A 22,127-nucleotide genomic window follows, 5' to 3' on the forward strand; every position below is an offset into this window, starting at 1 on the left:
CTTTCACAACATCAGCTTCCTTGATTTCTCTATTCTTCGCCAGGATGGAACTGATCATTGATGCGGACTTCCCGTACATCCTGGTGAGATTGGCCATGCATATGCCACTTTCGTACTTTGCTACGAGTTCTTTCTTGAATTCTATCATGTTTCTCACCTTCTTTATCAAAGGGCTGGCACTTGGAACTTTCTTTGGCCCCATGGTGGCTTATTTAGCAGTCACACTCAATAAACAAGCACAAAAAACAATGAATTGTTACGAAATATTTCGGATGAACATGCGGGGTGATGCTCACTCAAAGAGAAATAAAGGTTGACTGAGTTACGAACGTATGGGATGCTTTGTGTGGGCACTCGATTCCAGGAAATGAGTGGTGGGCAGGCGGACGAGTTTGGTATGGACCATTTTCAGCTGTACAAAAACCAAGTGGATGTACAAAAGCTGGGGCAAAATTTTGACAAAAAAAGTCGTCGAAAACCAAATCATACGACAAATAGGGCATACGAAAGCCGAGGTTTGACTGTACCTTGTTCACCGAGTTTAAAGATGGATTAATGAAAATGTCTGTAATATAATTTATGACATCTAAATCACCCCAGAGCAATTATTATTATTGTTGCTTTCGACATACTGTATTTCGCGGCTTCTTAGACCCCTTTTTTTTTTTTTCCATAAAAATATCTCCAAAAACCACCCTGCATCTTATAAACTGAAGGTCAGTGATGGGAGCTCTAAGTTTGTTACATCCAATGAGCCACTGAAATTAAAGCAAGTCCTATAAACCGCGAAATATGGTACCTTGTTCACTGAGTTTAATAATTTCTAACTTGGCATTTAAAGTAAGAAGCTTAGGACTCCTCTTTTTATCACAACTACCCTTAGATGCCATTGTAAACTATGTAGGATGAGAGAGACACATAGACTGTAAACAGAGTGAATGGGTGCAGATGAACACAGCTCATGTGTGTTCACTTCATATAATACCTTACATTGTGTACAAGTTATCTTTATATTGGTGCAGTAGAATAAATAACAGCAACACTCCTGTTCTCATACAACACACCATTTTTAGAGCAAATGACATTGTGAGTGAATCATACATAATGAATATTTTTCTACAGATACCCCAAGTAATACTATACTGCACACAGTTTCTCTGGTGTTGGACTAGAGAAAATGGAATTCTTGGTCACTCCTATGAGCTGCCTGGCAGCCATATCTCACACTTATGTCAATTTGTTCTACTATGGTTGCATGTATGTATTATGTTTATATAACATGTACCATGTTTCTTATATAATTTTGAAACAAATGTCATAGATAGATTAATGAAAATGTCTATAATAATGTAATACATGACATTTAAAGTGCCCTAGAGCGATTATTATTACACATGTATTTTTTTTTTCAACAAACCGGCCATATCCCATCGAGGCAGGGTGACCTGAAAAGAAAAACACAAAAGTTTCTCTTTTTAAAATCAGTAATGCATACAGGAGAAGGGGTTACTAGTCTCTTACTCCCAGCATGTTAGTCGCCTCTTACGACATGCATGGCTTACATAGGAAGAATTCTGTTCCACTTCCCCATGAAGATAAAAGGAAATAAACAAGAACTAGTAAGAAAATAGAAGAAAACCCAGAGGGGTATATATACATATGCTTGTACATGCATATGTAGTGTGACCTAAGTGTAAGTGTAAGTAAAAGCAGCAAGACATACCTGAAATCTTGCATGTTTATGAGACAGAAAAAAGACACCAGCAGTCCTCCCATACCTTAACCTTTGAAGAGTTTCGAGAGTTTAACTACTCTCGGAGCCCGGCCATGGGCCAGGCTCGTCTGGTGCTTGCCTGGTCAACTAGGCTGTTGCTGCTGGAGGCCTGCTGCCCCACATATCCATCACAGCCTGGATGATTTGGCACCTTACCCTGTACCACTCTAATATATCCTTCCCTCACCTGTGGTATTTGTGCCTGGGGCTCAACCAGAGCCAACTGCCTTAGACCCTTAATAATCCAACAAAAAGCTGCTGTGCATGTGATAACCAGCTCCTGTGCTAGACAGCACACCCCACCACTTTTCAAAAGACTCAACTTGCTAAATGTACAAGACGTACACTTATTATTGTGCCTACTACATTTACAGAACATTAAACTCCACTGTAAACCGGCCCCCAAAACTACTCCTTGACAGTTACAACAGCCACAATACATCCCTCGAGTCAGTCTCTCACTATGCAAGAAGGCTATGCACATAAAGGGCCCGAAGATCTAGAACTCGCTACCAGAACAGGTCAAGGATCCCTTGACAGCTTGTAAATTTAGGACTGGTAAAAAATCATCTTATCTCACAACATTAAACAAATCAATCAAAACATCTGCTTACTAGTTTTATTATGTGACTTCTAGACTCTTGACCCTTTCAGGGTCCATGCCGTAGTTCTACGGCTTTGAGTTGAGGGTCCAAACCATAGATCTACGCCATGAGCTCAGCTTACTCTGATAAGCTGTGAGCGGTAAATTTGGGTCTAGATATGAGAGAATACATCTATGTGGTATGTGTGCACCACATAAAACAAATCCTGCAGCACACAGTGCATAATGAGAAAAAAACTGAGACCGTAATTTTCGATTAAAACAGCCAATTTGCAATATTTTTTCGTACATTTTTTATAGTTGTATTTACGATTTCTTGGTCTCATTTGATAAAATGGAAGACATGTTACAGAAATAGAGATGATTTTCGAGGGTTTTAATACTGGAAATGGTTTGAAACTGAGCTCAAATTAGTGGAAATGTTAAATTTTTGCCGATATTCAAGAGTAAACAGATGACCTCACACGTCTAATACACGCCAGCTGGTGGGTCTAATATACGTTCACATATGTGGTGATATTATTTATACAATTATTACAATATTGCATAACAGTAAATCTTCTATTTTGTGGTTTGAATAAAAAATCATTGTGAATAAAAAATCAAAATGGAATTCATTTGTAAAGCCTGAAAACATAACTAATAAACAAAGGAAATGGTAGTTTAGTGCCAGGAATGCCTGCATTGTTTATTCTGAACCCTGTTTTGAAATTGGAATATTTTGAACTTTGCGTTAAATTGGCCAAATTACCAATTTCCGATCACTTTATTTTGTAGTTTAAAAAGTTGACTTGGCGATTTCTTGTGCTCAGTCGATAGAATAGAAGTAATAGTGAAATAGCTAAGAATTTGGTCGACTGGAATAATGTAATTGGCTTAAAATGGGAGTCGAAGTTGGCAGAATCGCCGATGCGTAAATATCGCTGACACATCAAATTTCGTGAGAGCATAATTTTTGTCAATTTTTCATCAACTTTTGTACTTTTTGTTTTATTACCTTCAGGAAAAGATTCTCTACCATTTCATAAGAAAAAAATATTATTATTTTTTTAAAATTCTTGGACCCTGGTGCACACTTTGAAATTTTGCCTCTGGACCCTGAAAGGGTCAATTCTGCCAATCCATAAAATCATCTTCTCTCAATATTAACCAAATCAGCCAAAACATTTGCTAATTAGTTTTATTATGTGACCTGGTTTTTAATTCTGCTAATCCATAAAATATTACCACCTGCACCATTACTTGTAAGGTAGATTTTGTGTGCAATTTCAAGATTATTTTACTGAACCCTACTCCTCTTTACTACCTCTCATTTGTATTAAGTTTAAATAAGATTGTAAAACAGTTAACCACTACTTCTTGTCTAGTTTTAAGTATAGTTACCATGTACTGTTATCTAGTTTTAATTAGTTATTATGTATTAGGATTAGTTTGCCCAAAGTGCCTTGGCATGATAGTGGCTATCTTTGTACTTAGCAAATCAAAATTTTAATTACACATTGTAACCTTTACAAAGAAATAAACTTACTTAATTACTTACTTACCTGGTGAAGATACTTGTCCAGTTTCCTCTTGAAGGCTTCTTCACTTGTTCCAGCCGTGTTTCTGATATCTTCTGGTAAGATGTTGAATAGTCTGGGACCCTGGATGTTGATACAGTGTTCCCTTATTGCCCCACTGCACCCCTGCTCCTCACTGGGTTTATTTTACATTTCCTCCCATGCCTCTCACTCCAGTATGTTGTTTTGGCAGTGTGCAGATATGGGACCAGGCCCTCGAGTACTTTCCAGGTGTATATTATCATACATCACTCTCCTCCACTCCAATGAGTACATGTTCAAGACTTGAAGGAGCTCCCAGTAATTTAGGTGCCTTACTGGCTCAGTGTGAGCCATAAATGATCTCTGTATTTGTCCCAGCTCTGATATTTCTCCTGCTTTGAATGGGGCCGTCAGCACTGAGCAATATTCCAAATGAGGGAGCACTAGTGATTTGAATAGTGTCACCATCGGCAGTATTTCCCTTGTTTTGAAAGTCTTCAATACCCAACCCGTCATCTTCCTGGCTGTAGTGATCTTTGTCATGTTATGTTCCTTAAAAGAAAGGTCAGCTTACATAATTATTCCCAGGTCTTTTACCTGTTCCTTTCGTTCTATTAGGTGACCCTCTTGAGCTTTGTATATAGTGTTCCTTTTGAGTTCTTGATTCTTTCCATACCTAAACAGCTGGAACTCATCACCATTGAATGTCATGTTGTTCTCCACTGCCCACTAATTTTTCAGTGTTCTCAACCGTAGTGACTTATGCTTATTTTAGTGTCATCTGCAAATGATGATACAAAAGTGCGATGGGTGTTGTCATCTATGTCTGCTATGAGGATGAGAAACAGCAGAAGTGCCAGGACAGTGCCTTGGGGCAATGAGCTTTTGATATCTCTGATGCTGGATCTTTCTCTGTTTACTACTACTTTTTGTGTTGTGTGTGTTAGGAACCTGAAAATCCATCTGCCTACCTTTCCCATAATGTCCATGGTCTTCATTTTGTGCGCTATCACTCCATGATCGCATTTGCCAAATGCCTTTGCAAAATCTGTGTAAATCATATCTGCGTTTTGGTTGTCTTCCAATGCCTCCGTAATTCTGTCATAATGGTTCAGCAGCCGTGACAGGCACGATCGTCCTGCTTTAACCCTTTGACTGTCGCGGCTGTATATATACGTCTGACGAGGTACCGTGTTTGACGTATATATACTCATAAATTCTAGCGGCTTCAAATCAAGGAGAAAGCTGGTAGGCCTACATGTGAGAGAATGGGTCTGTGTGGTCAGTGTGCACCACATAAAAAAAATCCTGGAGCACGCAGTGCATAATGAGGAAAAAAAAATCTGACCGTTTTTTTAATTAAAATGCCGACTTTGTGGTCTATTTTCATATAGTATTTATTGTTGTATTCTAGTTTTCTTGGTCTCATTTGATAGAATGGAAAACATATTATAGAAAAAGAGATGATTTTGATTGATTTTACTATAAAAAGAACCTGAAAATGGAGCTCAAAGTAGGGGAAATGTTTGATTTTTGCCGATGTTCAAAAGTAAACAAATGATATCGTTGTCCAATAAATATCCAACTAGCCATTCTAATATACAGTCATGAATGGGTTGATGTTATTTATACAATTATTACAGTATTGGAGTAGTCTGCATAATAGTAAATCTTCTATTTTTTGTTTGAATAAAAATTCAAAATAGAAAGCAAGAGTAATGTCAGAGGGGCCTGGAGACATGATAGATAAACAAAGAAAATGTTATTTTAGAGCCAGGAATGTCTGCATTGTTTATTCTGGACCTTATTTTGAAATTGTCATATTTTTTAATTTTCACGAAATTGGCCAAATTGCAAATTTCTGACCACGTTATTGGGTAGTTGAAATTGGTAAATGGGCAGTTTCTTGTACTCACTCGATAGAAAAAACTGAGTTCTAAAGAAATAGCCATGAGTTTGGTCGACTGGAACAATAGAATTAGCCGAAAATAGGGCTCAAAGTGGGCGAAATCGCCGATTTGTAAATATTGCCAAGGTCGCTAACTTTGCGAGATTGTAATTCCGTCAGTTTTCCAGCAAATTTCGTGTTTTTGGTGCCATTACAATTTGGAAAAGATTCTCTTTTTTTTTTTTTTCTGAAAATTTGCGACACCAGGAGACACCTCAGGATTGGGGGTTGCGACAGTCAAGGGGTTAAAACCACGCTGGTTTGGGTTATGCTGGTCCATGAAATTTGTAATCTGCTGTCTCATCACTCTTTCGAAGATTTTTATGTTAGGAGTTAGGGCTACTGGTCTGTAATTTTTAGCTAGTGCTCTACTACTTCCCTTATGAAAAGGAGCTATGTCTGCACTCTTTAACCTCTTGACTGTCGCAACCCCCAATCCTGAGGTGTCTCCTGGTATCGCAAAATTTAAAAAAAAAAAATATTTTTTCTTATGAAATGATAGAGAATCTTTTCCTGATTGTAATGACACCAAAAAAAAAAAAATTGATGCAAAACTGACGGAATTATGCTCTCGCGAAGTTAGCGGCCTCGGCGATATTTACAAATCGGCGATTTCGCCCACTTTGAGCCCTATTTTTGGCTAACTCCATTGTTCCAGTCGACCAAACTCATAGTTATTTCTTTAGAACTCCATTTTTTCTATCGATTGAGTACAAGAAACTGCCCATTTACCGATTTCAACTACCCAATAATGTGGTCAGAAATTTGCAATTTGGCCAATTTCACGAAAATTAAAAAATATGACAATTTCAAAATAATGTCCAGAATGAACAATGCAGACATTCCTGGCTCTAAAATAACATTTTTTTTGTTCATCAGTCATGTCTCCAGGCCCCTCTGATATTACTCTTGCTTTCTATTTTTAATTTTTATTCAAACAAAAAATAGAAGACTTACTATTATGCAGACTACTGCAATACTGTAATAATTGTATAAATAACATCAACCCATTCATGACTGCATATTAGAATGGCTAGTTGGACGTTTGTTGGACAATGACATCATTTGTTTACTTTTGAACATCGGCAAAAATCAAACATTTCCCCTACTTTGAGCTCCATTTCCAGGTTCTTTTTATAGTAAAATCAATCAAAATTGGCGCTGTTTACAAATCGGCGATTTCACCCACTTTGAGCCCTATTTTCGGCTAATTCCATTGCTCCAGTCGCCCAAACTCATAGCTATTTCTTTAGAACTCCATTTTTTCTATCGATTGAGTACAAGAAACTGCCCATTTACCGATTTCAACTACCTAATAATGTGGTCAGAAATTTGCAATTTGGCCAATTTCATGAAAACTAAAAAATATGACAATACTGCAATACTGTAATAATTGTATAAATAACGTCAACCCATTCGTGACTGCATATTAGAATGGCTAGTTGGACATTTATTGGACAATGGCATCATTTGTTTACTTTTGAACATTGGCAAAAATCAAACATTTCCCCTATTTTGAGCTCCATTTCTAGGTTTTTTTTATAGTAAAATCAATCAAAATCACCTCTATTTCTATAATATGTTTTCCATTCTATCAAATGAGACCAAGAAAACGAGAATACAACCATAAATACTATACGAAAATAGACCACAAAGTCGGCATTTTAATTAAAAAAAACGGTCTGAGTTTTTTTTTCTCATTATGCACTGCGTGCTCCAGGATTTTTTTTATATGGTGCACACTGACCACACAGACCCATTCTCTCACATGTGGGCCTACCAGCTTTCTCCTGCTTGATTTGAAGCCGCTAGAATTTATGAGTATATATACGTGAAACACGGTACCTCGTAAGACGTATATATACGGCCGTGACAGTCAAAGGGTTAAAAAAAAACGGTCGGAGTTTTTTTTTTTCTCATTATGCACTGTGTGCTCCAGGATTTTTTTTATATGGTGCACACTGACCACACAGACCCATTCTCTCACATGTGGGCCTACCAGCTTTCTCCTGCTTGATTTGAAGCCGCTAGAATTTGAGTATATATACGTCAAACACGGTACCTCGTAAGACGTATATATGCGGCCGCGACAGTCAAAGGGTTAAAGAAGATGGTAAAAGGAGAAAAAGTTCTTTTCATGGATTGAAGCACCTTATTAGCTACTCAAGGTATTAGCTTCAGTGACTATTTGGGAGAATGTTCTAATCATCTACAAATCTGTTGCTAAACCAAGTAATTTTCATTTTTTTATTATTATTATTATTATTATTATTATTATTATTATTATTATTATTATTATGCATCTTGAAGCCATTGGTTAGATATCCTCAGCACCTTATTAGTATCACCTTTATTTATACATGTTTTCAATTTGTATACCTCACTCATATTTTTCTTCATTACTATCCATTGAAAAAGTGTGTAGATTCAGGGCTCTCACTCTGTGTTCATAGGAAAAAATTCATCATTCTACATCACTGTTTTAACCCCTTGACTGTTGCAACCCCAGATCCTAAGGTGTCTCCTGGTGTTGCAAAATTTCAAAAAAAAAAAAAACAATTCTTATGAAATGGGAGAGAATCTTTTCTCGATTGTAATGACACCAAAAGAACAAAATTTGATGGAAAACTGACGGAATTACACTCTTGTGAAGTTAGCGACCTCGGAGATATTTACGAATCGGCAAATCTACATATTAACCCTTTCACTCCCTTGTGGCTTAGTGCTTCTTTTTTATTATAATAATAATAATAACCCTTTGACTGTTTCGGTCATATACAGTGGACCCTCGCCTAACGCTATTAATCTGTTCCTGAGAGCTCAACATTAGGCGAAATTATCGTTAGGCGAATTAATTTTCCCCATAAGATGGGATACAAGGAGAATAGAAGCATCAGGGAAGAGAGAGGTGAAGGTTTATAAACTAAAAGAGGAGGCAGTTAGGGTAAGATATAAACAGCTATTGGAGGATAGATGGGCTAATGAGAGCATAGGCAATGGGGTCGAAGAGGTATGGGGTAGGTTTAAAAATGTAGTGTTAGAGTGTTCAGCAGAAGTTTGTGGTTACAGGAAAGTGGGTGCAGGAGGGAAGAGGAGCGATTGGTGGAATGATGATGTAAAGAGAGTAGTAAGGGAGAAAAAGTTAGCATATGAGAAGTTTTTACAAAGTAGAAGTGATGCAAGGAGGGAAGAGTATATGGAGAAAAAGAGAGAAGTTAAGAGAGTGGTGAAGCAATGTAAAAAGAGAGCAAATGAGAGAGTGGGTGAGATGTTATCAACAAATTTTGTTGAAAATAAGAAAAAGTTTTGGAGTGAGATTAACAAGTTAAGAAAGCCTAGAGAACAAATGGATTTGTCAGTTAAAAATAGGAGAGGAGAGTTATTAAATGGAGAGTTAGAGGTATTGGGAAGATGGAAGGAATATTTTGAGGAATTGTTAAATGTTGATGAAGATAGGGAAGCTGTGATTTCGTGTATAGGGCAAGGAGGAATAACATCTTGTAGGAGTGAGGAAGAGCCAGTTGTGAGTGTGGGGGAAGTTCGTGAGGCAGTAGGTAAAATGAAAGGGGGTAAGGCAGCCGGGATTGATGGGATAAAGATAGAAATGTTAAAAGCAGGTGGGGATATAGTTTTGGAGTGGTTGGTGCAATTATTTAATAAATGTATGGAAGAGGGTAAGATACCTAGGGATTGGCAGAGAGCATGCATAGTTCCTTTGTATAAAGGCAAAGGGGACAAAAGAGAGTGCAAAAATTATAGGGGGATAAGTTTGTTGAGTGTACCTGGTAAAGTGTATGGTAGAGTTATTATTGAAAGAATTAAGAGTAAGACGGAGAATAGGATAGCAGATGAACAAGGAGGCTTTAGGAAAGGTAGGGGGTGTGTGGACCAGGTGTTTACAGTGAAACATATAAGTGAACAGTATTTAGATAAGGCTAAAGAGGTCTTTGTGGCATTTATGGATTTGGAAAAGGCGTATGACAGGGTGGATAGGGGGGCAATGTGGCAGATGTTGCAAGTGTATGGTGTAGGAGGTAGGTTACTGAAAGCAGTGAAGAGTTTTTACGAGGATAGTGAGGCTCAAGTTAGAGTATGTAGGAAAGAGGGAAATTTTTTCCCAGTAAAAGTAGGCCTTAGACAAGGATGTGTGATGTCACCGTGGTTGTTTAATATATTTATAGATGGGGTTGTAAGAGAAGTAAATGCGAGGGTCTTGGCAAGAGGCGTGGAGTTAAAAGATAAAAAATCACACACAAAGTGGGAGTTGTCACAGCTGCTCTTTGCTGATGACACTGTGCTCTTGGGAGATTCTGAAGAGAAGTTGCAGAGATTGGTGGATGAATTTGGTAGGGTGTGCAAAAGAAGAAAATTAAAGGTGAATACAGGAAAGAGTAAGGTTATGAGGATAACAAAAAGATTAGGTGATGAAAGATTGAATATCAGATTGGAGGGAGAGAGTATGGAGGAGGTGAACGTATTCAGATATTTGGGAGTGGACGTGTCAGCGGATGGGTCTATGAAAGATGAGGTGAATCATAGAATTGATGAGGGAAAAAGAGTGAGTGGTGCACTTAGGAGTCTGTGGAGACAAAGAACTTTGTCCTTGGAGGCAAAGAGGGGAATGTATGAGAGTATAGTTTTACCAACGCTCTTATATGGGTGTGAAGCGTGGGTGATGAAGGTTGCAGCGAGGAGAAGGCTGGAGGCAGTGGAGATGTCATGTCTGAGGGCAATGTGTGGTGTGAATATAATGCAGAGAATTCGTAGTTTGGAAGTTAGGAGGAGGTGCGGGATTACCAAAACTGTTGTCCAGAGGGCTGAGGAAGGGTTGTTGAGGTGGTTCGGACATGTAGAGAGAATGGAGCAAAACAGAATGACTTCAAGAGTGTATCAGTCTGTAGTGGAAGGAAGGCGGGGTAGGGGTCGGCCTAGGAAGGGTTGGAGGGAGGGGGTAAAGGAGGTTTTGTGTGCGAGGGGCTTGGACTTCCAGCAGGCATGCGTGAGCGTGTTTGATAGGAGTGAATGGAGACAAATGGTTTTTAATACTTGACGTGCTGTTAGAGTGTGAGCAAAGTAACATTTATGAAGGGATTCAGGGAAACCGGCAGGCCGGACTTGAGTCCTGGAGATGGGAAGTACAGTGCCTGCACTCTGAAGGAGGGGTGTTAATGTTGCAGTTTAAAAACTGTAGTGTAAAGCACCCTTCTGGCAAGACAGTGATGGAGTGAATGATGGTGAAAGTTTTTCTTTTTCGGGCCACCCTGCCTTGGTGGGAATCGGCCGGTGTGATAATAAAAATAAAAAAAATTAATCCGTTCCTGACACCCGAAAGTATGAACAAAAAATAATTTTTATCACATGAAATATTAGTTTTAATACACACAAACTGAAGAAGACATGCACAGTTGCATGACACTTAAGTTTATTGAAGATCTGGTGATGATTGATGGGATGGGAGGAGGGGTGACTGTGGATGGTGTTAATGTTTAGAAGGGGAATCCCCTTCCATTAGGACTTGAGGTGGCAAGTCCTTTTCCGGGGTTACTTCCCTTCTTTTAATGCCACTAGGACCAGCTTGAGAGTCACTGGACCTCTGTCGCACAATATATCTGTCCATAGAGGCCTGTACCTCCCGTTCCTTTATGACATTCCTAAAGTGTTTCACAACATTGTCAGTGTAATAGTCACCAGCACGGCTTGCAATAGCTGTGTGAGGGTGATTTTCATCAAAAAAGGTTTGCACTTTAAGCCACATTGCACACATTTCCTTAATCTTTGAAGTAGACAACTTCCTCAATTTCTCTATCCCCTCCTCCGAAGCAGTTTCCTCAGGTCTGGCCTCTTGCTGTTGAAGATGATCTAGCAGCTCATCAGTGGTTAGTACTTCCTTGTCCTCCTCCACCAACTCTTCCACATCCTCCCCATTAACCTCGAACCCCAAGGACTTTCCCAATGCCACAGTGGATTCCTCAACTGGCATAGGATTCCCAGGGTTAGCCTCAAACCCTTCAAAATCCCTTTTGTCAACACATTCTGGCTACAGTTTCTTCCAAGCAGAGTTCAAGGTCCTCTTAGTCACTTCCTCCCAAGCCTTATCTATAATGTTTACACAATTGAGGATGCTAAAGTGATCTCTCCAAAACTCTCTTAGAGTCAGTTGAGTTTCTGAGGTCACTACAAAGCACCTTTCAAACATAGCTTTTGTGTACAGTTTCTTGAAGTTGGAAATGACCTGCTGGTCCATGGGCTGCAGGAGAGAAGTGGTATTAGGAGGCAAAAACTTGACCTTAATGAAGCTCATTTCCCCAGAAAGTCGCTCTGCCACGTCTGAAGGATGACCAGGAGCATTGTCTAATACCAGGAGGCACTTAATGTCTAATTTCTTTTCAATTAGGTAATTTTTCACAGTGGGGGCAAATGCATGGTGAAACCAGTCATAGAAAAAGTCCCTAGTGACCCATGCCTTACTGTTTGGCCTCCACAGCACACACAAATTAGCCTTGAGGACATTGTTTTTCCTGAACACACTGGGAGTTTCAGAGTGATACACCAATAAAGGCTTCACTTTGCAATCACCACTAGCATTGGCACACATCAACAGAGTAAGTCTGTCTTTCATAGGCTTATGTCCTGGGAGTGCCTTTTCCTCCTGAGTAATGTAGGTCCTGCTTGGCATTTTCTTCCAAAACAGGCCTGTTTCGTCACAATTAAACACTTGTTCAGGTTTCAGTCCTTCACTGTCTATGTACTCCTTGAATTCCTGCACATATTTTTCAGCCGCTTTGTGGTCCGAACTGGCAACCTCACTATGCCTTATCACACTATGTATGCCACTATGATTCTTAAATCTCTCAAACCAACCTTTGCTGGCCTTAAATTCACTCACATCACCATTAGTTGCAGGCATTTTTCTAATTAAATCATCATGCAACTTCCTAGCCTTTTCACATATGATCGCTTGAGATTAGCTATCTCCTGCTATCTGTTTTTCGTTTATCCACACCAATAACAGTCTCTCAACATCTATCACTTGCGATCTCTGTTTCGAAAACAAAGTTGCACCTTTGGCAAGAACAGCTTCCTTGATTGCCGTTTTCTTGGCCACAATAGTAGCGATGGTTGATTGGGGTTTTGTGTACAACCTGGCCAGCTCGGAGACACGCACTCCACTTTCATACTTAGCAATGATCTCTTTCTTCATATCCATAGTAATTCTCACCCTTTTTGCTCTAGGGTTGGCATTAGAATCTTTCTTGGGGCCCATGGTGACTTATTTTGCAGGTGCAGTCACTAAAAAGGCTGTAATAATGTGAAATGTTCCGATTGTATGCTTGGTAGCGACCGCGGTGGCTGGCTTGTAAAGACTGGCACCCACGGAACAAGTGAGGCGGGCTCAGGCCGCACTTGGACGAGTCTCGAATGAATCGTGTTGAGCGAGTTTTTTAGCGCTAGCCGAGAGGCAAAATTTTTGTGTTAAAATGTATCGCTAGGCGGATTTAACATTATGCGATGCGTTCATTAGGCGAGGGCCCACTGTACTATATACGTCTTACGAGCCACCGTTTTTGACGTATATAAACTCATAAATTCTAGCGGCTACAAATCAAGCAGGAGAAAGCTGGTAGGCCCACATGTGAGAGAATGGGTCAGTGTGGTCAGTGTGCACCATATAAAAAAAATCCTGCAGCACGCAGTGCATAATGAGAAAAAAAAACTCCGCCCTTTTTTTTTAATTAAAAATGCAGACTTTGTGGTCTATTTTCGCATAGTATTTATGGTTGTATTCTCGTTTTCTTGGTCCCATTTGATAGAATGGAAAACATTTTATAGAAATAGAGGTCATTTTGATTGGTTTTACTATGAAAAGAACCTTGAAATGGAGCTCAAAGTAGGGGAAATGTTTGATTTTTGCCGATGTTCAAAAGTAAACAAGTGGTGTCATTTTCCAATAAATGTCCAAGTAACCATTCTAATATGCAGTCATGAATGGGTTGACATTATTTATACAATTTTTACAATATTGCAGTAGTCTGCATAACAGTAAATCTTCTATTTTTTTGTTTGAAAAAAATTCAAAATAGAAAGCAAGAGTATTATCATAGGGGCCTGGAGACGTGACTGATGAACAAAGAAAATGTTATTTTTGAGCTAGGAATGTCTGCATTGTTCATTCTGGACCCTATTTTAAAATTTTCGTGAAATTGGGCAAATTGCAAATTTCTGACCACTTTATTGGGTAGTTGAAATCGGTAAATGGGCAGTTTCTTGTACTCAATCGATAGAAAAAATGGAGTTCTAAAGAAATAGCTATGAGTTTTGTTGACTGGAACAATGGAACTAGCCAAAAATAGGGCTCAAAGTGGGCTAAATTGCCGATTCGTAAATATCGCCAAGGTCGCTAACTTCTCGAGAGTGTAATTCTGTCAGTTTTCCATCAAATTTCGTTCTTTTGGTGTCATTACAATCGGGAAAAGATTCTCTATCATTTCATAAGATTTTTTTTTTTTTTTTTTTTTTTTTTGTAACACCAGGAGAAACCTCAGGATTTGGGGTTGCGACAGTCAAGGGGTTAAAGGCTAACATTAGGATTTTATTGTCCCACTTCTGAATGTATATCACGGTATGGCTGTATACAGTGTACTGTTAAGTTTGTAGACTTAATTTTTGCGGCAGACATTTCTTGCAACATTTTGCTTAAGATTAATGCTACAGTTTTAATTTTTAAATTATGGTCTTCCTTTTTTCTTTAGTGTTTCTTATTAACATGTTTATATTTTCATTTTGCAGAAGAAGGAAACCCCAAACGCAAACTTAGAAAAAGACGTGCAAAACGGCAAGCAGTATCTCAGTTAATGGAAACCATTGCTCCGCCAGCTGAAGTTAGCACAGTGCCATCAGAGGAGAGTTCAGAATCATATGCTGTTTCATCTCGTGGACGTGTACGTAAAGTTAAAAAGATGATAAATTATGATGGCCTAGATTTTGAAAAACTTGCAATTCAGGCATCTGAGGAAGCTGAACAGGAGAGGGTAAGAAAAAGAAGGAAAAGAGAAGAAGAAGAAAGGGAAAGAGAAGAACAAGAAACTGAAGAAAATGTAAACTGCTCTCAGCCTTCTGCAGTGAGACGTTATCTTCTCTCCCACACAGGACATGTCATGGGGTATATTGACAATGATGGACAAGTCCATTCAGGGAGTACTATTAAAGACAGCCAAGCTGAAAAAGGAAAAGTTGACATATCAAATGTTAGAAATCTTGCTAGTCAGCTTGTAGCTAATGTCAAAAAAGAAAGCTCTCAGACACCACTAAGGACTGGTGTAATGTTCCCAAGAAAAACCTTTCAAAATACTAATTTAAAGCCTGGTGTGCCAACTGTTGTTGTGGCTGCCATAAATAGTCAAGGGTCTCCAGTGTATGTGAGAGTTGTGGGAGAGCAGGCTCTGCAACTAGTAAAGTATATGAAACCTAGTGTGAAGGGACCTGTATCTCAGATTAAACTTCAGCACCATGGTCAAACTTATACTGTTAATACTAATGCTCATATGATAACTCACAACATTCCAGGTCTACCTGATGGTGAAGCCAAAGAAAAACCTTCCAGTGTTAGTCAATCGACCATGACTCCAGCCATACCTACCTCATCGCTGGTTACAACAAAGCCTTCAACAAGGCTTGAGGGTTTAGCTACCAGCAATTCTCCAAGTGTGCCTCGAGTTGCTCCAATAACTTCAGTGGTGAGCAGTGTCTCTTCTCAACCCAATACCTTAGCTTTGGCATACAGAGGAATGACGAGACCCACTAGACCAATGACCGTTAATGCACCAGTTCGGACTCAAGGCTCCCTAGTCCCTGGAACTATAATGTATCAAGATCCTAATCGTCTTTCATCAGTGGCTCCCACCAGGCTAGTTACAGCCTCCCCATCAGTAGTGTCATCAGTAATGTCACCTACCATCAAAGCACCTGCTAATGCAGGATCTTCACATGTAACTCATAATTTAATCAATGTAAATCAACAAGCAAATAGACAACTATCACCCAGTATTATAGCTTCTTCCAGACCACAGGTTACACCTTTAGTGAGGACTGCTGTGTCCTCAGGTGTCACTCCAACAAATGCCATGCCGCATCAACAAGGTTCTTCAATAATGCAACAGCATACAAATTCTCAGCAACAAATAATAGCAGTCCAAGCCCCAACAGCTGTAGCAGCAACTCCAAATCAACCTTTGGGTCAGACTGTAACAGCCACTACCATAGCAGTTCCTGGTCCAGGGGGACAGCCACAAGTACAGCTTAAACTAGAATCCGAATCTTTAGCTCAGCTGATGCAGCGAACAGGAAGCAAAATAGTGGCTTTACCAAATGGCCGAGGTGGGTATACCTTGTCTCTCACACCAGGTGCAGTACAACCTGGCCAAGCAGGACAAAAAAATCAGACTCACTTATCAGCCAATGCAGCTGCTAAAGTCCAGGTTGTATCATGCAGTACAACTCCCTTACTTCAAGATACTCCACCACCTCAAACTGTCCAACAGCCTCCAGTCATCCAACAACAGAGTCATGTTATATCACAAGGGGTGGCCCAGGCAGCAACAGTAGTTCAGCAAGCATCATCTCAACAGTTGGGCATAAGGCAGATGATTCCAGTTAGCCAATCCCATGCTCCAGGTACAATTATTAAGGATACAAATGCTGGTACCCAAGTTGTGGTCAGTGGACAGCAAGCCGTTTACTCGAGGGTGGGTACTCAACAGCGAGTTTATAATAATCTGGTATCATCATCTCAGGGAACTAGGTGTGTCCCAGTCTCTACAACAACTGTAATGTCACCACAACAGTCAGTAAATAATGTAAGCACAAGTCAGTCATCCTGTGTGCTTCAAAAAGTTAATACTACACCTTCTCAATCTCCAAGTTACCAGACAAACCACAGTCAGCAGCAGTATGTTGTGCAACAGCGTGTAGTGACAGCAGGTACTCAGACAACTGTATCTCCCCAGTCTACCCAAACCGTAGCACAGCAGTCCACTACAGCATATAAACCAGTTATTGTCAATCAGCCAGTCCAACAAGGTACTCAGCAAGTAGTTAGAGTAGCTCAGGCACCTGTGCTTCAACAACAGCAAATAGTAAGATTACAGGCTGTGAGTGGTAGTCCTGCCACCACTCAGAAGCTTGTCCAAATTGTACAACCTGGTGGAGGACGTCAGGTGGTACAAATGGTGCAACAAGTTGTAGCAAGTCAAGGACAGCCAAATACAGGGCATCAAGGATTGATTTATGTACAAGGAAGTGGCCAAGTGTTACAACAACACCAGAAAAATAATTTGGGAACAGTCCACCATACACTGCAAGGAGCTACAGCTGTACAGCAGAGTCAGCCACAACAGAAACAAATTGGACAACAGAAACTACATCAACAAATAATAAGTCCGCAGCATTCAGCATTGCAGCAACAAATAACTGGGCAGTCACATCAACAACTTACACAACAACTTGTGCAACAACAACAACTAGTACAACAGAAGCAGCAACAGATATCACAACCTCAGCTTGTGCAAGATCAGCAGCAGCAACAAGTGGTGCAACAACATTTAGTACAGCAACAACAAATTGTTACACAGCAGCAGCAGCAGCAGCAGCAACAACAGCAGCAGCAGCAAATTATTACACAACAACAACATCAGATTGTTGCCCAGCAGCAACAAATTGTTACACAGCAGCAGCAGCAGCAGCAGCAACAGCAGCAGCAACAACAAATTGCTGTGCAGCAGCACCAGCCACAAAATGTTACACAACAACAACAACAAATTGTTTCTCAACAGCAACGTCAGGTTGTTACACAACAGCAACAGACAGCAGTTCAACAGCAGCAACCAGCAGTTCAACAGCAGCAGTCATCAGTTCAACAGCAGCAACCAGCAGTTCAACAGCAGCAACCAGCAGTTCAACAGCAACAACCAGTAGTTCAGCAACAAGGTCGATTGGTATTGGTGAGAACATCTCAGGGAGAACAGATGGGATTACAGTTGCCAGATGGCCGTGTATCATTGCTTACACCGGAGCAGCTGCAAACAGCAATCAGAAATGGTTCCATTAAAATCAACCAGCAGACTTAAGTTTTTTGCAAGTTTTTTACATTTGACTCTTATGGTTACATAGAGTAATTGTGTAACTGTTAGAAATGTAATGCAGAAAAATATTAATTCTGTGGTGTGGGACATGTAATTGCCAAATAAAATTTTTAATATGTATTTTACAAATACATTATTAGAACCAAACCAGATCCTGGTTTAATGCATTCAAGGTTTTTATATCAGTTTTTTTTATTGTATTAATGAAACACAATTTCCTTTGTGTGCACTAGCAAGTTGACAGCTGAATATGCCACACCAGTGACTTAAGTATGCACTTACTTTGCCGTGTTGTGATAAGTTGGTTTTCTTTCCTGTGATTGCCCTGTGCAGTGAACAACATTAGTTTCACCCAGTTAATCTTGAGAACAGTTGTGGCTGAAGTCCTTACTGAACTGTGACAAAATACATCACAACAAGGTTGTTAAAAAAAATCCAGCTATTGAGGAAAACATTATCAAATTCAAAAAGTTATAATATAAATATTGAAGTGTAATCAGCATCAACAATGTGATATAATGTATAATGTACCATAAAATTTAGTTGGCTTAAACATGTTTGTAATCATTCAGAAAATAAATGCCTAATGTATGCAATTAGGCAACAAAATGTTTCGTAAACATTTGTAAACACCAGGCAACTGAGTTGCTTACATGTTTAACTTATGTAAGGAAATAAATTATATCTTGTACAAATTATAAAATAAATTTTTCAATGCAAACACTGTTTATAAGACAATTACTGTCTGTAAAATCCTACAAATCTTTGTTAACTTTTATGCAGTATTGCATATATATGCATATGCAGTATTGCATGTACTGTATTTGTCTTTTTACGAGAAAAATTTTTTGGTAAGCTGTATGGTTATAAAACATCATAATTCATTTTCTTATTCACATGGAGGTTCTTCACCTATGTACAGTAGTATCTTAGCATGAAAGGCAAATATTGGTGCTAGTAACAAGCTTAAGGCTTAAAAAAAATCGACAACAGTAATGGTAATTTGGGATCACCATCTGTTCAGAAAGGGAATTCAGTTAGGGCAAATTATTTAGTAGGTTGTTGGGAGGAAATTAATGATTTCAAACAATATTTGCCAAATTAGATAAAGACAACAAAGATTGTGTAGTTTGGCTTATGAAAAGTAAAGGGAACAATTAAGATCTAGTCAATTTACAACAAAAGTACACTGGTTTTTGAAATCTTTATTATTATTGTTTAAAATATTTAATTATTTTAGGGTAATAGTTACAATACCTAGTTATCTTATTTATCAAGCTATCATAATCAAGGGGCAATATGCTTACACAGTACATCGTTTAGGTTGACTACTTGTGATAGGCATGGTGTTTGATCACTGGTAAAACCAGATCTGGTAATATGCAGTATTACATGCCCTAAACTATGCAAATTTTTCTTTACTGGAGGATGCCATATTGTGGAAATGTGTGCAACTGGCTCATGAATATTATACAAAAGCAGTTTTTCTTGCCAATCCCATGTTTTATCAGAAAATTAATGTTGCTAATCACATAAAACAGTATTCCTAGGAATTATTAATTTATTAAAAACATATATGAAATAAATGCTTTATCCAGTATAGTTTTAAAACTGATTATGTTCACATTAAATTTTTGGATAAAAATGCTTCCTAAACAATTAACTGATAGATTACAAGAACCTTCCTTTTTTTTTTTTTTCTCCCCAAGTTAAAAATCTTTTATTTATGGCTTAGAATAAAAAATTTTGTGGAGTGTCTTCTGTTTTTGGTTTCAGTTACAAACACTGCATCCACCTTTATTTTATTTATTTTTTTTTAATTAAACTTTTGGCATGGCTCACTTGTTAGATGCATACGGTAATGCCAAGAAATGAATAATAACAGTGTAATAAAATTCATAATCATTGTTATCCTTTTCCCAGTTGCAGAAAAAAATGCTCAAATGAGGTACAGTATTTTATTTATGTTTATGGTAGCACTAAAATCTATTTGGCCTGTTGATTATATTTTCTGAAATACAGTGAAGAGCCAGTATGTGGTCCATTTAATGTGAGCTTTTGTTTTATATATCACTAACAAGACCAATTATGCAGAATAGTGGCTGGTTCACAGTGAAATGTGTGTATTTTCCAAAGAAATTACTCAAGCAGGAGTTAATAAATCATGTGATGCTCATAAAATATCTCTTCATACCCTTGCATTTATTTTCAAGTTCTGGGATATGAAAGTGGATCATAATTTATGTAATCACAAGAGGTACTGTAGAACTAGCCTTAAGATGGTAAAATTTAGATTTTTTTAGAAATGTGTATAGAAAGTTACTAATGAAAGTGGAGCAATTGTGAGTAGGAAGATAATTGTATATACAGCATTGTACAATATAAAAGTCCAGGATAATAATGGTCTAGTGTTTCCCATAATAACAAAAAGTAAAATTTTGTCAAAACAAGAAACTTAAAAACTAAAATAAATAATTTTGGTAATGTATACTCTAACAAAGAAAGCTAAAATCGTTCCAAATTTTAGAAAAAATATGCATTATTTTGAATAAACAAGGACAAACAACATGCTCTGTTTGTAGCATTCCATTAAGGGATATGCTCTTGATCCAAGGATTTCTTTTTTAAATATGATTACCTCCCATTGCTCAGGTGCTGCATGCGTCCTGCAGGTTAAGTGTATCTTGAAGATAATGAAAATATTTTCTGCACACCTCAGCTGTTTGTCACTACGTAGGGTGGCCTAATGATAGAAATCATTCACCCCGTCACTCATTCACTAGCAATCTGTTTTTCTTTTAAAGATAAGTGTAGCACTAATCCTCCTGTCCTTGGATTTATTCGCACTTCATGAACCTGTTCTGCTGCTTTCTCATTACTCAAACTACATCAGCAACCCTCCACACAGTCATCTAATTTCTATAGTCCTTTAACCTCTCCATATTCACTCCACAATGATTTCAAACATACAGTAACTCCACTGCCTCCAATGTGCTTTCCTCAGGTTGCTCGGCAAACATCGATGTGATAGTCCAATTCAGTCCAGACGCCCTGCAGCATTTTTGGTGTTTTGCGAATACTTCAGTGATCGAAATTTTCAGCACCTCTAGGGTTGCAGGTAGTGGTGGTACATAAACTGTGCTCCTCACATACCCCCAAAGAGAGAAGTCACAAACAGGTCCAGTGACCTCTGCAAGTGGCCTGCGAGGTCACCGGACCTGTTTGTGACTTCTTTCTTTGGAGGTACGTGAAGAGCATAGTTTACATACCACCACTAAATGCAACCCTGGAGGAGCTGAAAATTTTGATCACTGAAGCAGTTCGCATGATAACACCAGATATGCTGCAGAGCGTCTGGACTATCGCATCGATGTTTGCTGAGCAACCGGAGGGGAGCACATTGAGTGCCTTTAATGCTACCCTATACCACATAAAACTGAATGAAATATTGCATATGAAGCTACTAACTGTTAAAGATTATTACAATAAAGTTACATGTTATACCTGTTTGAAATCAGGGAGTGTTTTTATGGACACCCTGTACAATGGGTGTGCATAGGGTAGGGATTAGTGCAGGTGTAAAATCGAAATCATAGTTGGTTTAATTGGTCAGTTTCCATTAAAATGTCATAACAGTTTATGCAAAAGGTTGGACTTTCAGGGAGGAAGTCAGAGTGTGTTACAGTGGAGTAGATGTCAGATGTGAATCCTGTGTGCTCTCTGATAGAACAATCTATTAACATGTGATGAACATACAGTGGGACCTGGCAATCCTCAGAGTGGTGCCAATTGATTTTTCATGTACTGGTTGCAAGGGTCAAGTTATTGCTCCTGGCCCCCGCCTCTTCACTGGTTGCTATTAGGTCCACTCTCTCTCCTCCATGAACTTTATCATACCTCTTAAAGCTATTTATGGATCCTGCCACCACTACATCGCTTTCCAGACTATTCTACTTTCTAACAACTCTATGACTGAAGAAATACTTCTAGCATCCCTGTGACTCATCCAAGTCTTCAACTTCCAATTGTGACCCCCTTGTTGCTGCATCCCATCTCTGAAACCTCCTGTCCCTATCCACATTGTATCTCAGTGAGTCATGTGTGACTTTCACACTCATGAGAG

The 22,127-nt window shown here is 38.8% G+C and overlaps 1 protein-coding gene across 3 annotated transcripts in view; it reads left to right on the forward strand.

Moving 5' to 3' along the window:
* Nucleotides 1–20,185, forward strand: part of LOC128688283 (uncharacterized bromodomain-containing protein 10) — a 311,849-nt gene extending 291,664 nt beyond the window's left edge. For all 3 annotated transcript variants that reach the window (XM_070086577.1, XM_070086576.1, XM_070086578.1), the window contains one exon: nt 14,655–20,185. In XM_070086577.1, coding sequence (XP_069942678.1) covers nt 14,655–17,989 — 3,335 coding nt within the window. In that variant the 3' untranslated portion in view covers nt 17,990–20,185. The remainder of the gene's footprint in view (nt 1–14,654) is intronic.
* Nucleotides 20,186–22,127: the final 1,942 nt, after the last annotated feature.

The sequence above is a fragment of the Cherax quadricarinatus genome, chromosome 19, assembly GCF_038502225.1.
Source record: "Cherax quadricarinatus isolate ZL_2023a chromosome 19, ASM3850222v1, whole genome shotgun sequence".
In the NCBI taxonomy this organism is placed as follows: Eukaryota; Metazoa; Arthropoda; class Malacostraca; order Decapoda; family Parastacidae; genus Cherax; species Cherax quadricarinatus.